General features: G+C 50.6%; 1 protein-coding gene across 4 annotated transcripts in view; it reads right to left on the bottom strand.

Moving 5' to 3' along the window:
- Positions 1–18,390, bottom strand: part of CTIF (cap binding complex dependent translation initiation factor) — a 145,776-nt gene extending 127,386 nt beyond the window's left edge. For all 4 annotated transcript variants that reach the window (XM_009278440.1, XM_009278442.1, XM_009278441.1 and 1 more), the window contains exon 1: positions 18,341–18,390. In XM_009278440.1, coding sequence (XP_009276715.1) covers positions 18,341–18,373 — 33 coding nt within the window. In that variant the 5' untranslated portion in view covers positions 18,374–18,390. The remainder of the gene's footprint in view (positions 1–18,340) is intronic.
- Between the last annotated feature and the right edge of the window lie 130 nt (positions 18,391–18,520).

The following is an 18,520-nucleotide window of genomic DNA, read 5'->3' as shown; positions in this document are numbered from 1 at the left end:
TGCAGCCCAGGATACGATTGGCCTTCTGGGCTGCGAACGCACGTGGCCGGCTCATGTCCAGCTCTTCACCCACCAGTACCCCCAAGTCCTTCTCGGCAGGGCTGCTCTCAATCCCTTCATCCCCCAGCCTGGATTGATACCGGGGGTTGCCCCGACCCAGGTGCAGGACCTTGCACTTGGCCTTGTCGAACCTCATGAGGTTCACATTCTCATGGAATCTCGCCTCCATCCCCACCGATTGCTTCCCTTCATCACAGCTTTCTTCATTTTTGGAAATGAAAGTCATCTGTGCGACAAGGCCGGGGGCAGGAGAGCCTCAGGTGGCCCCCATATTCAAGGTCTTTGAAAGATGAAATGGGAATGAGAAAGCAAGATGCTTTTTGCAACATCAGCCACCTTCTGCACCATCAGCAACGGAGAAAAGCAAATCATTCCTGGGTTCCTGCTGCTCCGACCAAGGGGAACAATCCTTCCCAGCCTCGGATCCGGTGATGTTTGGGCTTCGGTTTCATGAGCAAAGCAAGGAGCAGATTTCAAGGAGAGACAATTCCCTATGACCCAAGTGCGGCTCGCTCATAGGGGATCTTTGTGCCTTCTGCCTAATATGAGCTGCTCAACTGGACCTGGAAAGAAAAATCATCCAGTAAACCTCTGCCATTTTGCAGAGGAAAGGGAAAATAAACAACTTACCATGCCCCTCTCTGAGCTGGTTAAACTCATCTGAATGACTCCATGCACAGATAAGTATATTCAGAGATTTTTCTGAATCTCTAATTACGTTCAGTGCTAAAAAAACCTCTAAAAAACCCCACTCAACAACACCCACAAACAAAGAAAATTTCCAAAACCTGCCTCTGGATCCTGGACCCCCGCTCCTCCACCGCATTTAAATATTCAAGTTATAAAATAAACAGCAGATTGGCTTTTACATCACGGCCACCCCGGGAGCATCAGTCATGGACCTTATCAGTTCCCATACAGGCAGCGGCCACGGCACCGCCATCGATGAGATCTTCTAAATATTCTAGTGGAAAAGAACAAGAATTGGGGAAATTGGCAATTCTGTACACACAGAAGGAAAAGAATTCCCTTCCTCATAATGCTTCTGGTCTAACAATAATAAATTAAGAGGCGGGGAAGCAAACAAAGCCCTGGGGAAGCACAAGGGGACAGGGAATGCTGTGGGATCGGTGTTCCACACCACACAAGCGGGTCCAACGTGGCACAGAGCTGACATCAGCGTCACGAGAGCTGAGCTTTCCAGGACCACTGTCCCTGCTTCTGGCTTCCTCCAGATTTAAATACACCAATGTAAGAGCTGCAGCCGCTTGCAAAGACAGGGAAAAAGCCACGAGCGTCATCTCCCATGTCCTACCTACTTGTTGAACCTTCTGCTTGGGAAAGGACAGAGCCCGGCACACAACCCAGCAAGGCATCCAACCCTCGCATATTTAAGGACAGGTTTTTGACCCAGGACTGAGTCGGTTGCCAAAGCTTTCCCTTCCCCCGGGGCTGGACACAGTGTCCTCATTAGCTCCTGCTCCTGGCCACGTGGACTGGATGTGGTCTAGACAGCAGATTTCCATCCAGCAAAGTGATTGCATTTCGGAGAAATGATTCTCACTCCAACCAGAGGGACCACCCGAACTAAACCTGGCTCCCTGAGATTGCTGTGGGCAAAGGGCATCATCTAAGACAGCTCTCACAGCTTGGGAAGATGTCCTTGGAGACCCTAAATCCATTTTTCAGCCTACAAGGATCTCCTGCGTGTTCTCCCACGTGGTTTCTGATAGCAATTCAGAGAGCACATCTGATACCCAGATGGACCCAGGTTTTGCACCGGGCTCCCAATAGCTGCTCTAGGAAGGGAGGTGGCCCAGCGCAGACACCGCAGCGCCCACCAAGGCTCCCGCCAAGCCAAGGGATGCTGCCGTGTGGGGCAGGGATGGGCTCCGGTTCCCTGTGGACCCACGACCTCACTGCGCTGGCCAAAGCTGCTGCAGCAGCAGGTGATGCTCAGCCCTGGGAATTTTCGTGAGTTACTGGCCGGCCACCACCCTCCTTTTTGAGGCTTGAAGTGCATTTTTTCGCAATCACTCCCAGACTATCGCTCTGCTCGCTGGATGCTCTGCAGCAGCAATGCAGCCACACATCTCCCCAAAAGCCCTTCCCCAGGCAGCCCCACTCGCCCTTTGGTTAACCCCCCGCTAAATTGCAGCAAGTAAGGGGTGATAAGAAGCCAGCGATGGGGATGGGAGGAAGAGCAGCCTGACGAACCCCAGAGAGTAAAGATGCTACAAGTATTTGTGCGGCTACGTTTATCGCCCAGGGGACCGCTGGGTTTGATTAATAAGAGGTAAATGAAGCAGTTCAACTCCGCTGAGCCTCGGTGGGCGGGTGGAGGACAGGAAGGTTTTCATTAATACAAAGCAAACAGAGAGACAGGTACTTCCAGGACACGATAGCTGACCTATTTTGAGATGAACATGAGATCAAGCGAGCTTTGGGAGTGCCTGTTTACCTCTACCAGCAGCAATGACAGTCTAGACGACTGGCCCAGATTAAGACAGCTGATGTTCAGCCTTGGGATCCACCAACCCTACGTCCTAACGTGCCCTGCTGACACCGTCCTTGACATCAGTCCCTTCTGCAAACCCCAGGTCTCAGATGCCCCGCTGAGCCCCAGCATTGCTGCCGGTGTACTGGGGACAAGAACCTCAAGTTCATCCCAAAATGTCCTTGAGCTGCTCCTTGTGTCCAAGCGCTCCATCACGGACCCAAGCACGCCACGTGCTGCACGTGTGATTGGGATGTATTGCTGGGTCTTCCGAGCGAGCCACCATACCTCGCTTCCCTCTCTTGTAAACCACAACAAGCCCTGCTAGGACTTATCTTAAATGCTTGGCTTTCCCTTCTAGCTTGGGGAGGAGGAAAGAGGTCTTGGAACTTCAAGGTGCTACTGCAGGGAAGGCATCACAGATCTAGAGGGTCTTAGATGAACATCAGAAGTTTGGCCTTAGTTTTCAGAACGCCTCTGGGGTGACTGCATTGAGTAAATACCCAGCAGCTCAGGAAACCAGGCCAGGAAGGCACCGAGAGAAGCTTTTTCTCCACAAATACAGCCTGGTCAGGGATAGTGCCAGAAATACTTATTTTGATAAGTTTGCCTCCTGACCCAAAAGGAAATGCTGATCCTACAGGGCTGGATGACGACTGGAGGACCCAGGACCACCTGCAGACATCAAAGACCAACAGGATCCATCTTTCAGGACAGCTGTGTCCACCCCAAGGCCCCACTTGCAGTGGAAAACCCACCAGCCATGCCCAGGACTGACACACACCCCCCCCAACGACTGGGGGACCTGCAGGCATGAGGACAATCCAGAAACACATCCACGAACGAGTTTTACACTATTTTTTGTTCTTTTGTCGAAGGGTCCTTCAAGTTCCTCATTAAGGTCTTCCCGTGATGACCTCCACCATGTGGCAGCCCCACTGAATATGGCCGCAGGGACCAAAGGAGCTCGTGCCAGGCCACGTCAGCATCTGAGAAAGTCCCCTCCTGCGCCTCCCTGCACCAGCCAACCTCTGTTTACACCCAAGGGATTAACAGCCCCGAAGTTAATCATAACGAGAACATGGGGGGAGGACTGTAATTGCAGCAAAGGGGAGCAGCATCAGCAGTTTCAGCAGAAACATCACAGCAGGATGCCTGCTATTCACATACCTTTGACCTCAGAGACACAAATAGAGAGCCCAAACTATTTAGCTTTGGAAAAAAAAAGAAAAGAGGTAAGGGAGAATTCGATTAATTAAGAGACTGTGTAACGCTATATACCCAGATGGTATCTCACACTAAAGGGCCGTGCAGGTGGAAGCCCATCGTTGCCGGCTCTTGGATGCCTGTACGGTGCAGGTCAGACGAGGGTATCTGAGGGATCTTTATGACCCACCAATTAAGTAGCTGAGCTTAACAAGGGCCTGGAAAAGGCACTTCTGGAATAAATTATACAATACGAATGATGAAGAAAAACTCTGCACCTAGCCCTGAGTTATTGCAAGCAGTTGGAGACTTCAGAGGAAGGTGCAACCACTGCTAACATAACCACAAAATGCCGGGGCTTGGGGCAGGCTTTCCCCACTCCCACTAGAGTTTTCTTCGGGGTTTTTCTCTCCCAGAGGGAGCTTGAAGAACCTCTGTGCTTGCTGAGGAACGCCCCGGTCCCCGGCGACACCCTGCTGCTGGTGAGCATCCCCACACGTCCAACAACGTCCAGAAGAAGCCTTCCAGCACCAGGAACTGGAGGTGACATCTGGCACTCAAGTCCCACGCATCCCCTCCTCCGGTGTGGGACAAGGGCCACATACCTCCCCTACCTGCCTTCTCCCGAGGAACTGAATCCCCTTTTGCAGAAGCAAAAGGCTGAACCCGTCATATATAACAATTAACCCGTCAAATAATAACAATTAAAAAAACCCAACCAACAAACACTTGTTTGCGAGCAGCCCAGCTTTGGCTTGGTGAATTTTAAATAGTTTTGGTCAAGTCACTGCAGCCAAAACACTGGGAATAAGATGCTGGAAAAAGTTCTTTCGGGGTTTTTTTTAGGGTTTGTTATTTTTAAACACAGGATTTTTACTTTTATTTCACGGTGACGTACACTAAATTTCCACAGCTCTCCATTACAGTGTAAAATACTTAAAAACAGATTTCATTTTGGATTGAATAAAGCCTCTTTGACCTGACATTTTTTTGTTTCCTGTTTTAACGAAATAAAAATATCTATTCTCATTGACCCCAGCTAAAAATCCTCTTATCCCCCATAACTATCCTTACTACCATGATATTGCTACAGGCCAATTAACTGAAAAAAAATACAGTTACCATCCACTATTTGTTCTGTGGGCTGATATTTAGGAGTATTCAGAATACCTAAGGGTAATTTGGCGTACCCACCCAAAGGATGCAGCAGTGCTCCAGGACAGAAGACATAATTCACATATATATTGGAAACTCGTAGGAACCTCAGGAAAGTGCACATCTCTCTCTTTTTTTTTTTTTTTTTTTTTAAGAAGAGGGAAATAAGGAAAATGGGACACCTACATCCCCCCAAAGAGAGGGGGAACCGCTGCAGCCCCAATGCTGCAGGCAAGGTGCGACAGGAGGCACAAGCCCGCTGCCAGCCCTTTCGGGCTTTATCCTCCCAGCAACGCCTCTGTTTCGGCTTGTTCCCAGCTCTTCCACGGGCTGCTCTGCCCCAGGAGAAAATATTTACTCTCCGGAGACTATCAGGCATTGCACAAGATAACACCCGGGGCTGCAGAAACCCCAATGCAGATAAAGCCTCGCTGATGCTCGGATGATGCCCCGCTGCATCCTCTACCGCTCCCTTTCAGGTCAAACTGGATTCTGTACATGACAAGGGGATAAAAAAAACCAAACAAAAACCCACAACAACAGGTTTTCAGGATAATGCTGCTGACTTGTTGTTTTTTCAAACCCTCTGCCACCAAGCCCCTGCGGTGCTGCTAACCTCTGCTGATCCCATGGTTTAACCAGGGAGCTTAGCGGTAAGCCCTGTCCCTGCAAGGAGGCACCAAGTTATATCGGGTTATTCTCTGCCCGATGGGGACTAAGCTTTCAGATAGCACAGGGATAATTCCCAACTTCAATTTTCAGGAAGAAAATTAAGTTTATGAGTGGAGGGAATGTTTTGTTGTTGGGTTGGTTTTGTTCTTTTTTCTCTCCTGGGCTTTATTTTATTTCTGCTGAAGTAGCTGTTAAATCCTGTTAACGTGCTGCAAATCCCTGCCTTGCTGAAAAAAAGAATTTGGCACCTTTAAAAGGTAACTGGCCTAACTATACCTGTACCCAAACAAACCCCTTATGGAAAGGAAAGGGGGCAGGTAGGGAAGGCAGCATCTGCAGCGGGGAGGGCAGGGCAGCAGGAGGGGTCTGGCGGAAGGAAGAAAAAATGGGATAGGGAAGAACAGCAACAAAAAAAAGGGACAGGCAACAAAAAAAAATGGGATAGGCAACAACCCTGCATCCATGAGCAGGGCAGAAAGTGGCAATGAACAGTTTTCACCCATTAAGTTCGGCAGCCAGAGGACTTCTGCAGTAAAGAGGATGCACGAGGGGGCAGGGGGAAGAGGAGGGGGTCGCGATGAAGAGCAGGGCTGCAAGCAAACGCATGCAGGGGGGCTGCCTGGAAGGTCTGGCAGGCTGGGGCCACCCAACCCAGCAGGACGGCCATCGGAGCAGGAAAGGTAGTTCACAAGCATTGCACTGTATCTGGCTACAAACCTTATTCTCTGGCTTTACCTAGCCTGAGTGAACAAATACTACTTTTAAAAGACAGATGAGAAATCAAACAGCAGCTTGGAGAAACCAGGGAAGCCTCCTGAGAGCCAAGGAAACCTGCACTATCTAGGGAAGAGCGAGATTATAATAATTAGGTCAGTTGGCGATAAGCCTTCTCAGTGCACACAGGCACACGCACGCTGCTGCCTTGCTAGAAAGTGGTGATGTCCCCGAGGAGCTGAGCAACCCAACAGCGATACGCCAAGGGCTTGGAAAAGACCGGTAGCAGAAAGCCTTCTCCAGCAGCAAACCACGGCAGCTGCTCACCTCAAGGTCTGAGGATCAGTAGCTGCAGTATGGGAAACTCCGATGGGATATTAGAAAATACCTTCACTGTGAGCATGGCTCAGCACCCAACAGGTGACCCAAGGGGGTGTGCGGTCTCCATCCTTGGAAACAGTGCCAAGACTCAGCTGGATGAGGCCCTGAGCAGGCAGGTTTGACGTAGAAGCTGGCCCTGTGCTGAGCAGAGGGCTGGACCAGAGGACCTCCAGAGCTTACTTCAATCCAGAGTAACTCCAGAATCTCGCCAAGGGAGACCTTCCCTTAGCCCAGACTTCCAGGACCAAGCCACCAGGTCTTGCCTCCAGCCTAATCAAGACCAAAAGAAACTTCTTCCCAGCAGCAAGTGGCCTGGAAGTCCAGGCTGACCTTTAGGAGAGGTAACAGAGGCTGACATGAAGCTCAAATACACGACGACCACTCATAGCGAGCAAAGCTGCCTGCTCCAGGAGGCAAAGAGGATGGTCCCATGCAGCAAGTGCTGTACAGGGTATGTATGCACTTTTCCCTGTAAAAAGGGAGCCGGAGGCTTTCTGTTACCCATCCTTTCCTTCCTGGATGGTTTGACATCAGCTCTGCCTGTCCTGGCCACCTCAGGGCTCAAGGAGGAGCCCCAGCTACAGCCCCAGAGCAGGAGCTGGACTGAGCTCACATCCAGATGTTTGACACCGGACCAAGCAAACAGGAAAGGCAGACCAAAGAGGAGATGTGCTCACTGCCCTGACCCCTCCCTTCTCTCTTCCTCCCCATCTGTACCACGCAAGAGCCATCATCTGTCTCCGATTTGGCTGTCCAACACTGGGGCCCAACCTCCATTCCAGAAGACAGAAACCAGTCACCTATTGCTTGGGCTTTAGGGTCTCCCTCCAGATGGTGACTTGAATAAAACCCTCACCTTCCAAAAGCCACTTGCTTTTGTTAACATTGGAGGCAGATACTCCTTCACTGGTCTCTCCAAAATTTTTTCTAAGCTGTTTCTTTGTCAACACCTCACCAATATTCCTGCGTGCCCCTACAACCCACATCAGCTCCCTGGACAGCTCAGGGCAACCCACACATCAACCAACAGTATGAGATGCTCTTGTGAAGCCTCACGCTTTCAGACCACACAGCCGTCCCTCCAGCAAGCTGTGTTGATACCAGCAAGCTTTTCCCACCAGCCAACTGCCGAGTAGTCCACCGATACATGAAGTCCTTCAAAGTACTTCACTGATTGATTGATACCAGTTAAACCCAATCGTCACATAAGAAGAGCATCCTACAGACTCAACTGTCCTGTACGTGCTTCATACAACCATGAAGTTCCTGCAGTCACTAGAGCTCACTAGCCAAAAACCAGCAGCCCCCCCTCAAATATACACAAATATTTTTCCATACTCCTAGGTCATGCAGAAGACCTCACGCACGATGCTCATGTTCAGCCAGCAAACTCCCCTCGTTAGCTTCCCGACCGATTCTCTCACTTGGTTACGTATTCCGACCTCCCTCCAGCACATTAGAAAACAGCGGCCACAGTTTCTCATGTCCTTTGAATCAAAGTTCGCTGCTTTTCTGTTAAAATAATCAGCTAATCAAACCCATTGCTTCCAAGCTGACATTCCTCCTAATGCTTTAATCAATAGACAGAGATGCTCAGAAGAGAGCTAATATGGCCTGAGTTGAGCGTAGGTGCGAGGACAACGCTTTTCATTCATGTCCCCGGATGACGTGGAAGAGACCCAAGAAGAGAGAAGCTGGAAGCACACAATCATAGAATCATAGAATCATTGAGGTTGGAAAAGACCTCTAAGATCACCGAGTCCAACCGTCAACCCAACACACCATGCCCCGTGGAAGAGACCCAAGAAGAGAGAAGCTGGAAGCACACAATGGACGTGTCCACTGTAATAATGTGGATAAACAGACAGAATTAAGGAAATAAGTGGAAAATTTTAGTTTGAGGCTTATTAACCTGTGGAAAGAAGGAGAGGAAGGCTTTACTAGCTGCCACTTCTCGTCAAGCACAGCGTAACGCTTGTAGACAAGTGGAAAAGGTGGGAAGCATTAAGGGACGGAGGGGAGGACTCGCCAACAGATCCACCTCTTGACATCCACTTAGATCTGAGAGTCACACCAGCGGATGCTTTACAACCACCACGCTGGTTAACTAATGGCCTTTGACAGGTTCATGATTTGGTTGGATTTCTTGAAAGAAAAAGAAAAAAAAGATGAACACAAGCAAGCAAAACCGAAGTTGGGTTACTGAAGCATTTCTAGGTGATGACCAACTTCAGACTGCCCAGCACACCTGACCACCTCCACATAAATACTCACCTCAGCTGCTAAATTTCCACAACTCCTCAATTACAAGTTTTTTCACAACTTCAGCCACCATGAAGCATGGTTAAAGCACTTCCCATAAAACTTGACTTTAATGCCTTTAGTGTCTCACAGCAGCCAGAACTGGCCAGAAAAGGCAACGTGATGTCCCCAGGCACCCATGCCCCACCTGCTGCAACGGGCTGGCCCAAGGCAAGGGCCAAGAGACTCAAGGAAGGAGAAGAGGTGTGATCTGACATGGGTATTACAAGAAGCAATGGCCTTCATTTTCTGGGGTTTCTTGTAAAAGTACCTGGAAATTCTCAGAGTTTACATTTACTTACTAGAGACAGCTTAACCACCAGCATCCCCATCAGCGTACCACCATATTTGTTGACTACCAGACCAAAGAGATGGCTTCCTTACAAAGTGCCTCCTTCATCTTTCCAACCAGACTCTTTCCTTGTGTATTTATGGTTGCCAGTGCCCGGAGAGAGCCTCCTCCGCACACTTCCCATGGCAAACAGCTCCTCGAGAAGGTAAGTAATGCGAGGGGCAGGTGAAACATGCCTCCTGCAAGGTTACCACACCTTCTCCAGAAACTTCTGGCTGAACTGGATGGTCTGATTCAACAGAGATCCCAGTAAAGATCAGATGTAACTTCTGGGTCCTGGGCTCTGTGCTCCTTGCCCCAAGATCTTCGTCTAGTCAAGGCCCTGTTTTGGGGCACTCAACAAGATACCTTTGCTACCGGCAAACTGCATTTGCTGTTCAACATGAGGACTCCCAGGTAGCCCCTACGTACTTGGAGGTGCCTTAGAGGTGCTCCAGTCACACTGCAGAAGCTTGGTCTCGCCCTGCTGAGCAAACATAGTATTTTACCAAGCTACTAAAAGCTCTGCTGGCACGGATCCCATGACATGAGACCACCACCCGCCGTGCCAAAAGGCCTTACTTTTCAGTTCTTCTCAAGCACCTGGCAAAACAGGGTCATGATGAAGGTCCATATCAATAGCTACAATCCTTGGTGCCAAACGAGGTGTTAATGTACACAAAAAAAAGCTTGAATCTTGTGACCACCAGAGAAGTCCTTGCTCACAGCACATGAGCTTCAATAAGGCCATGCCCGGAGTTACCGGTGTTCTACCAAAGGCTTGTGGAACCCTAAAATTCACCACTCGCTGAAATTCAGCCATGTCAAAGTGGGATCAAACTCCTCCGCATGCACCATGCAGACCAAGAGCGAGGACTTGTTATGAAGCATCGGTAGCCCTATTACCATAAGCTACTGGAGAAACACTGCCCAACCTTCCGCAACACATGCTCCCGTGACATTGCTCCCAGCCAGAGCCAACCCAGGAGCCGAGAGACCACCCAGGAGAGCCAACCGTCAGCAAAGGCACAGGACTTCTGCCGCGGAGGTAAGGTCTCCCCAGCAAGGATCCCGTCACATACAAATTATTACTCCTGAGAGTAATAATTTGAGAGAAGATAGAATTTGAGAGAAGAATAATTTGAGACAAAGATCATTCCCACTCCAGCAACCTTATAAAACAAAGGGATAAGTGGCGCATGTTGGAATTTCCTGAGCAGATGAAAATTGCTTTCAGGGTTTGAGTCTCTGGGTTTTGGAGGGGGAGAGGAAGGGTTCTGGGGGGCTTGGGAGTTTCTTCTTCTTTTTATTTTCCCTTCTCCCCTTTAGAAAGAAGCAGAGTCTGCAGCCAGCTGTGCTGGCTTCCAGAAGAGGAGAACAATTAACCTGAAAGGAATGCATTTTTTTTTTAATATAGTACGTGGCACGCCAAACGCCTGGTATCACTTAGAGTGGCAGACGATTCAGTGACTCCCTCGCTGAGCAGCAGCATCTGAAAGCCCTGCGGAGAGCAAGCGATGCTTCCTCCCCGGTATTTAGCAGCCGGTTCAGCTCTGCCGTGAAAGGCAAGCTGGCAGCAGTCCTGCACGGAGAGAGCATCACCATCCATCCATCATCCACGCAGACCTCTCCCATCAGTGCCTGTGCGAGCATGGCATTCTTCAGCAGTGCCGCTATCACGACCGGCGTCATCTTAACTCTCTTCTCCCTGGTGAGTCTGTGCCATCAAATTACATCAATTTTTTTATGCTATGACTAGGCTAGCCCCCAAAATTTCATTTGGCTGGACTTGCCTGCCTCTCCACAGATGCCCATGCTCACGGACAGGGAGCAGAGCAGGAGACCTGGAGCTGCTGCAGGTCTGGCAGCGCGTCCTCCTCGCTGCGTTACTATCCTGCTGGCACAGGGAAAGCTCCTGCCGACGGCTCATCCTCCCCCACCATGCCCTTCCCCACCGAAACGTGCGGTGAGGAGGCTGACAGGCTCCTGCTGAATGAAGTGAGAGTAACCGGAGGTGCTCAAGGAAAACCCTGGCAAAGCCAGCAAGAGATGACTGTGCAAACCAGAGCAGGGGAAAAGCTGAGTCACTTCCTCCCCCAGAGCCCTAAATAGAGAAGAGTGTAAGGAAAATCATTCTCCAAGCTGACAAAAAAGGAAGAGAATCCCCAGTTTAAAAAAAAAAAATAAATCAAAGTGCAGATAGTGACGGCAGAAGGGGAAGGGACAGAAAAGGCAGCCTCGTGCTGCAGCTGTAATGGGAAAGGCTGTCAGGAGCAGAGAGGGGCAGAGCATCATCCCCGGCTCCCTTGGGAACTGGGGGTCCACTAATCACTTTTAACAGCAGCACCAGCTCCAAGGCAAGTTCACAGACCATCGATGGTGCCGAAAAGCCGATGGTGCTGCAGCCTCATCTCCTCCAGGCGATGCTGCCGGCCGTGACCTCGGTCTCAACAGGAAACTGCAGCGAGCCCGGGCAGAGCCTGGCCGAGCTTTTGGGGACAGGTTTGATCCACTCCCCAGGGTGCAAACGCTCTACGTGGCAGCATGTGAAATGCCACTGTTAGGAGCAGTAACAGCATAATACTCAATTATCCATCCCAGCAGGTACACGGCGAGGCTAAGCTCAAGGCTGGAAAACCCTTTTGAACGGTGGGATAGCGGTACAGGCAGGAGACTCTGGAGGTAAATCAGCCACCAGCTCTTCACTGCAAGCTCGGTGGTCAAGCACAAAGTCCTGGGACAACAGCGTGGCAGCACAGAGTAGAATAGTTTGGGTTGGAAGGGACCTTTAAAGGTCATCTAGCATCATCCCATCGCACCCTCCCCGGCAGCATCCCTACAGCCAGCTCCTCCTTCCCCGCATTCAAGACAATTTGGGTTATTTCCGTAAAGAAAATTTAGTGACTTACTAAAGCCACTTCTGAGTTAACCGACCCACTTGCACCCAGATAGATATTTAAGCTCCCGATTGCTGCAGCCTCTCCTTGTAGGCAAGAAGAAATTTGGATTTCCCTCTTCCACCTTCTTTCTTACAGCCTGTAAGTTCTTATCTTTGAGACCTGCACTCCTCTGTCAAATTTGGCTGAAATTAGTCCCCGGGTTAAAAAAGCTTTTGGAGGAATAGCGAGTGACAGCCAGTCTGAGTGCATAAGCCTCATTTCTGTTAATTAAAAAAAAAAAAAAAAAAAAAAGCACAGAAATCTAGAGACGCTTCAAAGTGGCCATTTGCAGTCGATAAATAAATCTTCCACCCCATGTAACGCAAATATAGAGGAAAAAAAAAAAAGCTGTGCAAATATCCTTTCTCGGATCCGATTCCGAGAAAGACAATGTGTGCTCCACAGATGCTCCGAAACCCAGGAGGGAGGGAGAGGGACCAGCACCCTGGGGTGAATCTTTGCATTAAAAGCATCCAGGCAGGGAGGGATGCTGCGGGTCTGCCAACAACCAAGTGCTCCATAGGGATACGATGTCCGGCCCAACACCGATGCTGCTCCGAGCATCCGCAGAAGCAGGAAAAAACACCCCACTGCCCGTGCCAGGCCGGCACGGGGATGGACAGAGCAGGGATGCAGGAAGGGATGGAAAACTCGTCATTCACCAGAAGAGCTTTCCAGAAGCCTGTGTTTCATTTCAGAGCTGCCGTCGGATGCGAGAAACTGCCGGTCCCAAAACAAGGGGAAAAAGCCGTCGGAGAAAGCCATACATCACCTCGTCACAGCTGGTCCCCTGCAGCGCTTCAGCCTCTTCATCTGCATCCGTGGCCTCCTCCTCCTCTAGCGGCATCCGTAGCCGTTGTGGTGAGACCCCACGGCCCCTGAAAACTCCACCTAACTCATCTACCAGCTTGCAATGATGAAATAGGAACGCGGCAAGAAAAATAAAGAAATCATTTCCAAAAGCACCCCGAGCCTCCACGTCCTGCTGTGAAGCCTCCAGCTGCAAAAATTATTGCTGCAAGCTTTAGGATCGCCAGCCCGGCTTCCCGAGCCAGAGAAAAATGTAATCAAAGATGCCTCCAAGCCATTTGGCATTTCTTGGATCATCGATATGCCCTGATCTAAGGGAATATGGCTCCTGTGGGTGCAGGCATCCACCCCCATCTCTTCTCACCATGCAAAGCGAACACCACCTTAAACATAAAACATTTCTCTGTTATTAAACTCCAGCTGACAACCACAGCACAACCACAACCCTTCCTGCTTTCTTTTCCTCTCTTGCCCAGACACCCAAGATGGTATTTTTCACGGCACATTATTAAAATCCCCTCTGGCTTCGTTGCAGCCAGACACGGCGCCCAGGAGCCCTCCGGCCCAGGGGGTTTGTTTCTGGCCAGGTGATGCAGGGAGATGCCAGCACCCAAAAGCAAAACAGCATTTGCAGACCACTGCTTCAAGCTGGCTTGGTTGGACCTAGACTACACCATAGTCCTGCCGGTGACCAGAGCGCACACTTCTCTGCAGGACAAAAAAATCCTTTAAAATTCACCCCACAATTATTCCTGCAAGATCCCCCATTAGCAAACACTAAGATGTGTTTTTGCAGACCTGAACACCCTTCAAAGCCACCTGCAGAAGCTGGTGGCCCTAAAATGACGTCTCCGCGAACCACATCGCAGAAGGAGCAGCTCGCAGCCACGGCCATGGGTGAGCCCAGCTCTGCAAAGCGGCTGCCCCAGCCCCCATCTCGCCCAAGGCTGTGCCACCCGCGACCGGCTCCATGCCAGTTGGCAAAGCTCTGGCTTCACAAACGAGATGCTCAGTGCTTGTGACGGCCGAGACCCCTGAAATATCTGCAGTGCATTTCTGTTCTAGCTCGAAAGCATTGTGCTTGCATAGGCAGACTTGTGAGATTTAATCAGACGATGCAAAACACTCGGGATCGTTCCTACTTATTTGCAGAAGACCTTTTCAACGCTAGCTTGGGGATGGACTGGGTGCCATCCCTGTCGCGCGGCACAGCACAACTGACCGCAGAGACCCAGACCCGTGCCACCCTTCCCACGCCAACCCAGCCGCTTGCCTCCCGTGCCAGCTATCACCCAACGCAACCGGCGGCGGAGGGATGGCGACAGCTTGGTTGTGAACACCAGCTTCTCCCAAGGTCCTGGTGAACGCAAGCCAAGCAAGATGGCTCCTCCAGGATTCCCTGAGTTCAAAAGCGTTTTTCAGATTTAATTACGAACCCTGTTAACGGTTCCCCGTCGCAGGTGGCTGGGGAAGCTGGTGGCAGCTGTGTGTCTCCCTGTAGCTTCTGCTTCGGCGTGGGGCAGGCTCCAGCAGTGGTGAAGCCTTCCCAGGGCAGCGCAGGCTGTACAAACCAGTCCCAGTGAGCCGGGCCAGCTCCAGAGGGAGGGGGAAGGTTGGTTGGAGGTTTTTTTGCATTAAGGCCAATTAAAATCGCTGGTGAGAAACGAGAAGCTTGTGGGCACCCGCGTGCATCCTCAGGTCACCTGGGCATGACGTGACACCAAGGGATGGGGCACACCACACAGCTGCCCACCTCCGCTCCCCATCCAAGGGACAACCCCCACCACGGACACGTCATCCCACCCATAACCCTTTCCGTCCCGCCACCTGAGAGATGCAGATGGCTTCCACCACCACCCAGCAGCGTGGTGGACGCAACCATGCTGGGGAAGAAGGCGAAGCTGAGCTAGTGCTGGTGGCCACAGAGGAGACGCCCTCGATAAATTGCTGCATGTTATGAAATACTCCTGAGGCAGGCTCCTGGCCGACAGGCGTGGCAGGATTTGGTCCTGCAGAGGTAGCAGAGGCAGAAGTTTAGTTGTGTCACCGCAGCTTCTCCTACCACCTAAGAAACCAGTTTTTTCTTCTCCTGTACCACGACTGCTACGTGCCTGGGGGACAGGGGAGGCCAAGGGTTGTCTCTCTAGGAGAGGAGACAGGAGCAATGGCTTTTCTGAAGTAAGCACGAGACTACTCCTAGTCAACCTGTGGTCCCTAAAGCCTCAGAGGTCCATGGACTGCCTCAAAGGAGTCTCCAAAAGCTAACTCAAACCAGCAAAGATCTCAAATCCATTTACAGAGACACCATCCCCATTCCTGGCCACTGTTGGGGCACCTCTACATTTCAGAAGACCGACAACGATGATGCAGAGTCCAGCAAGCCAAGACCGACCACGGCACAGCCCAAGGCAGACGTGGGAGAAACAAAACCTCTCTTTTCAGCAGGAAAGTTGATGGTTAAATGCACAAAAGCTTTGAGAACATCCAACGTCATCCCCATTTCAGTCTGAACTGAGCAGGAAACATATTTCTCTTAGGATCACCAGCAAGGCATCTATGTTGTAAATGACTATATATATATATACATATGCACACTCATATATATAAATAAATAAAAATAAAATAGCCAGTCTCTCAAACAAACAGAAAATGATTGGTTAGCTACACTAGCCCTTTATTTCGGATGACTCAGTAATGCGCTAATTACACTCAGGTAGCAGAACTGCGCCTTCTCCGAGGAGTTTCACAAGAACATCCCAAAGTATTTACGGATGCTTTGTCCAGCATTTACGGAGATTATTTGTCCAGAAGCCTCAACGCTTCCAGATTTTCGAGACAGGAACAGTTGTCCTTTCCCCAACCTGATGAAGACCATGAGCTACCCCAAACAGAGCAGCAGACTGTTAACTCTGAAACTTAACGATGGCATGTGTAATGTAAATGTCTTAATATTTCTGCCAAACTGAAGAACAATGAAATCATTAACAATATTTATTTGCTCCATATTTTAATAGAAATAGTCAGGCAATATGCTAAACGTGCCCCAAATACCTCCTGAAATAGCTCATCTGCTGCCCCCAGCTTCCACAGAAACCATAGGGTCTTGCCGTACTTTTAGATATAGCTCCTCACAAATACACAGGACCCCAAAGACTCCCTTGAGCAGCAAGAATATGAAATTAAATGAGGTCCAGGAGGGTTTTCTTGCTGCTGTGCAGAGACCTACAGGCAAACTCAACCAGTGGTAACTACCACAATTTCACACCACTCCTGCTGGGAAAAGACCAAGCAGCAGCAAGGACAGCTGCAAGGAGAAATAGGAGAGAGAGACCCAAAATGAGAAGGAAGGGGAGAGTCAGCACAGCAAAATTTGTCCTCACCAGGAGACCACAGTAGAGTGAAGCCAAGGGAGCGCTTCACCCCGAAGTGGGGACGCTCAGAGAGCAAAAAAAGAGTATTTTTCTCTTCCAAGACAGAGTGCTGAAGGAGGGACATCTGGAGATAAAGCTCAGCACCTTGTCATCTTCCCTTCCACAGTTTGGATCAAGGACTAACAACTATGAAGGATGTTTTCATGCTTTGCACGTTATTTTTCACGGCGCTCAGGAACCCTCTGTAGACCATTCCCATCCCGTTTGTGCACGAGGCTGACTCAGCTATGGGAACAGAGGTGTCAAAGCCAGCCAAGAACCTCAGGTAGCTCGCTCCTCTCTCACATCCCCCTGCAAAGGCAGAACTTCATCGCCACAAACGGTTTCTCCGGTCTCCCGTTGGCTGGGGAGCTCCTGGATGTTGGGCTTCACCCTCCAGCTCCCCTGAGACAAGTCGCATTCCCACGTCACCTTCACCATCCAACCACTGCTCCTCTGCTTTCCTTTAAAAGCAACCCGAGATCTTATAAATGATTAAAAAAATGCTTCCTAAGAGCTGGACAAGTCCCACAACACTTTAACCGTGACACCTTAAATTCGCAGAGCCCTCCAGTGCAGCACCCGCATCGCAAGGAGGGCTTGGACAGAGCTCAGAGGGAAAGAGCTTTACATACAAGCACAGCCTGAGCTTCCTAAAACAGACACCGCTCATCTCTCTGCGAAAGACAACACACAACGCAGGGAAACCACAGCCTACAAATTTCACTTAAGGCTCGAGGGATTAAAATCCAGTGCAAGGTTTTGGTCCTGGACCTCAGGATTAGCAAGGGCAGAGCAAAGCCTTTACGGTCCTTATGGGGAAAAATGATGTGGATCGACACAATAAAATGTTTTTTTTCCACTCACTGGAGACAAAGTGTCAATATTTGCTTGTCGGGGTCACATAAGCCATAAGCAGACCAGGATGCTTCCCTCTCCATCCCACGTGGCACCCCCCTGCCAGCATCTGGATGCTCAGAGGATGGTCCACCATCAAAAAGCCTTCCTAGATTTCGGAGAGGAGGGACTGTTAAATCACCTGGTCTTATTTTGGTATCTTTGGGTTGAGAGAAACAACCTGGAAGCTCAGTGTATCTTCTGCTTCCTCCCATCTGTTTCGTTTCCGTTAACAAGGCCGTGACTTCAAGCTTCATCCTGCACCTGCCTGAGTGGTGGAGGAAGAGTAGCAGGGATTACTGGAGCGGGAGTGAAGGTGGCACAGACGGACACGTGGAAACAGCCTATTTCAGAGGAGCCACCAGGTCCCCAGAGAGGCCCGGGGCACTCCAGCCCTCCTCATCATGCTGGGAAACAGCACCTGCCCCTTTCCAATCTAATGGGATTGCTACCTCATCCAATGTGGGGTCTTGCTGGTGGGGGTCTGACCCCTTCCAGAGGAGCCTGACACAGGGAACGGCCCTGGGAGATGAACCTTTAGTATCATTTTATGGAAAAACAACTCCAAGGACTGAGTTTTGAGGCACTGGGACGCCAGGGATACCCGGCAACTGCGCCTCCAGACGTATGGCATTGCTGGGAGCAGCTGCGGCAAAAAATGTCCCGCGACTGCCGGCTGCTCTGCTGCCACTAACATCTGTTGTCCCCTACTTTCACCCACGGTGCCCGAGACCACGTGCAGCCAGAGTGACTCTGCAAGAAAACCGATAATAATAAAATAACAACAAAATTTAGCCCCCTGGTGAGTCCTCGCTCGCTACAGCCAAATCCAGCCCTGCATCAAGGATGGGGAAAGCACCTCCCAGGAGGTGGGAGATGCTCCCACCTCCGGACCACGCAGCAGCGGACATCCCACCCGGGGACGTCCCCCCCCTGTAAAGATGCTCAGCCTTAAACCAGGTGGTACCTTTGTGCCTGCGCACGCTGCCACCGCTCTCATCCTCCCGCCCCGGCGCTTTGCTGTGCACGAACCACCGCCAGCTTTGCTGCAAAGGGGATAACGATGAACGACGCTAATTGCTATAGGGTCCGGCCGAGCGCTTGCGTCCGATGGGTTTCCCCTCTCCTTTTTGTCTGGGGGGGGGGG

Source organism: Aptenodytes forsteri, unplaced genomic scaffold (genome assembly GCF_000699145.1).
Source record: "Aptenodytes forsteri isolate BGI_AS27 unplaced genomic scaffold, ASM69914v1 Scaffold178, whole genome shotgun sequence".
In the NCBI taxonomy this organism is placed as follows: domain Eukaryota; kingdom Metazoa; phylum Chordata; class Aves; order Sphenisciformes; family Spheniscidae; genus Aptenodytes; species Aptenodytes forsteri.
The sequence above is the reverse complement of the archived record's forward strand: the minus strand, read 5'-3'. Positions and strand labels throughout refer to the sequence as shown.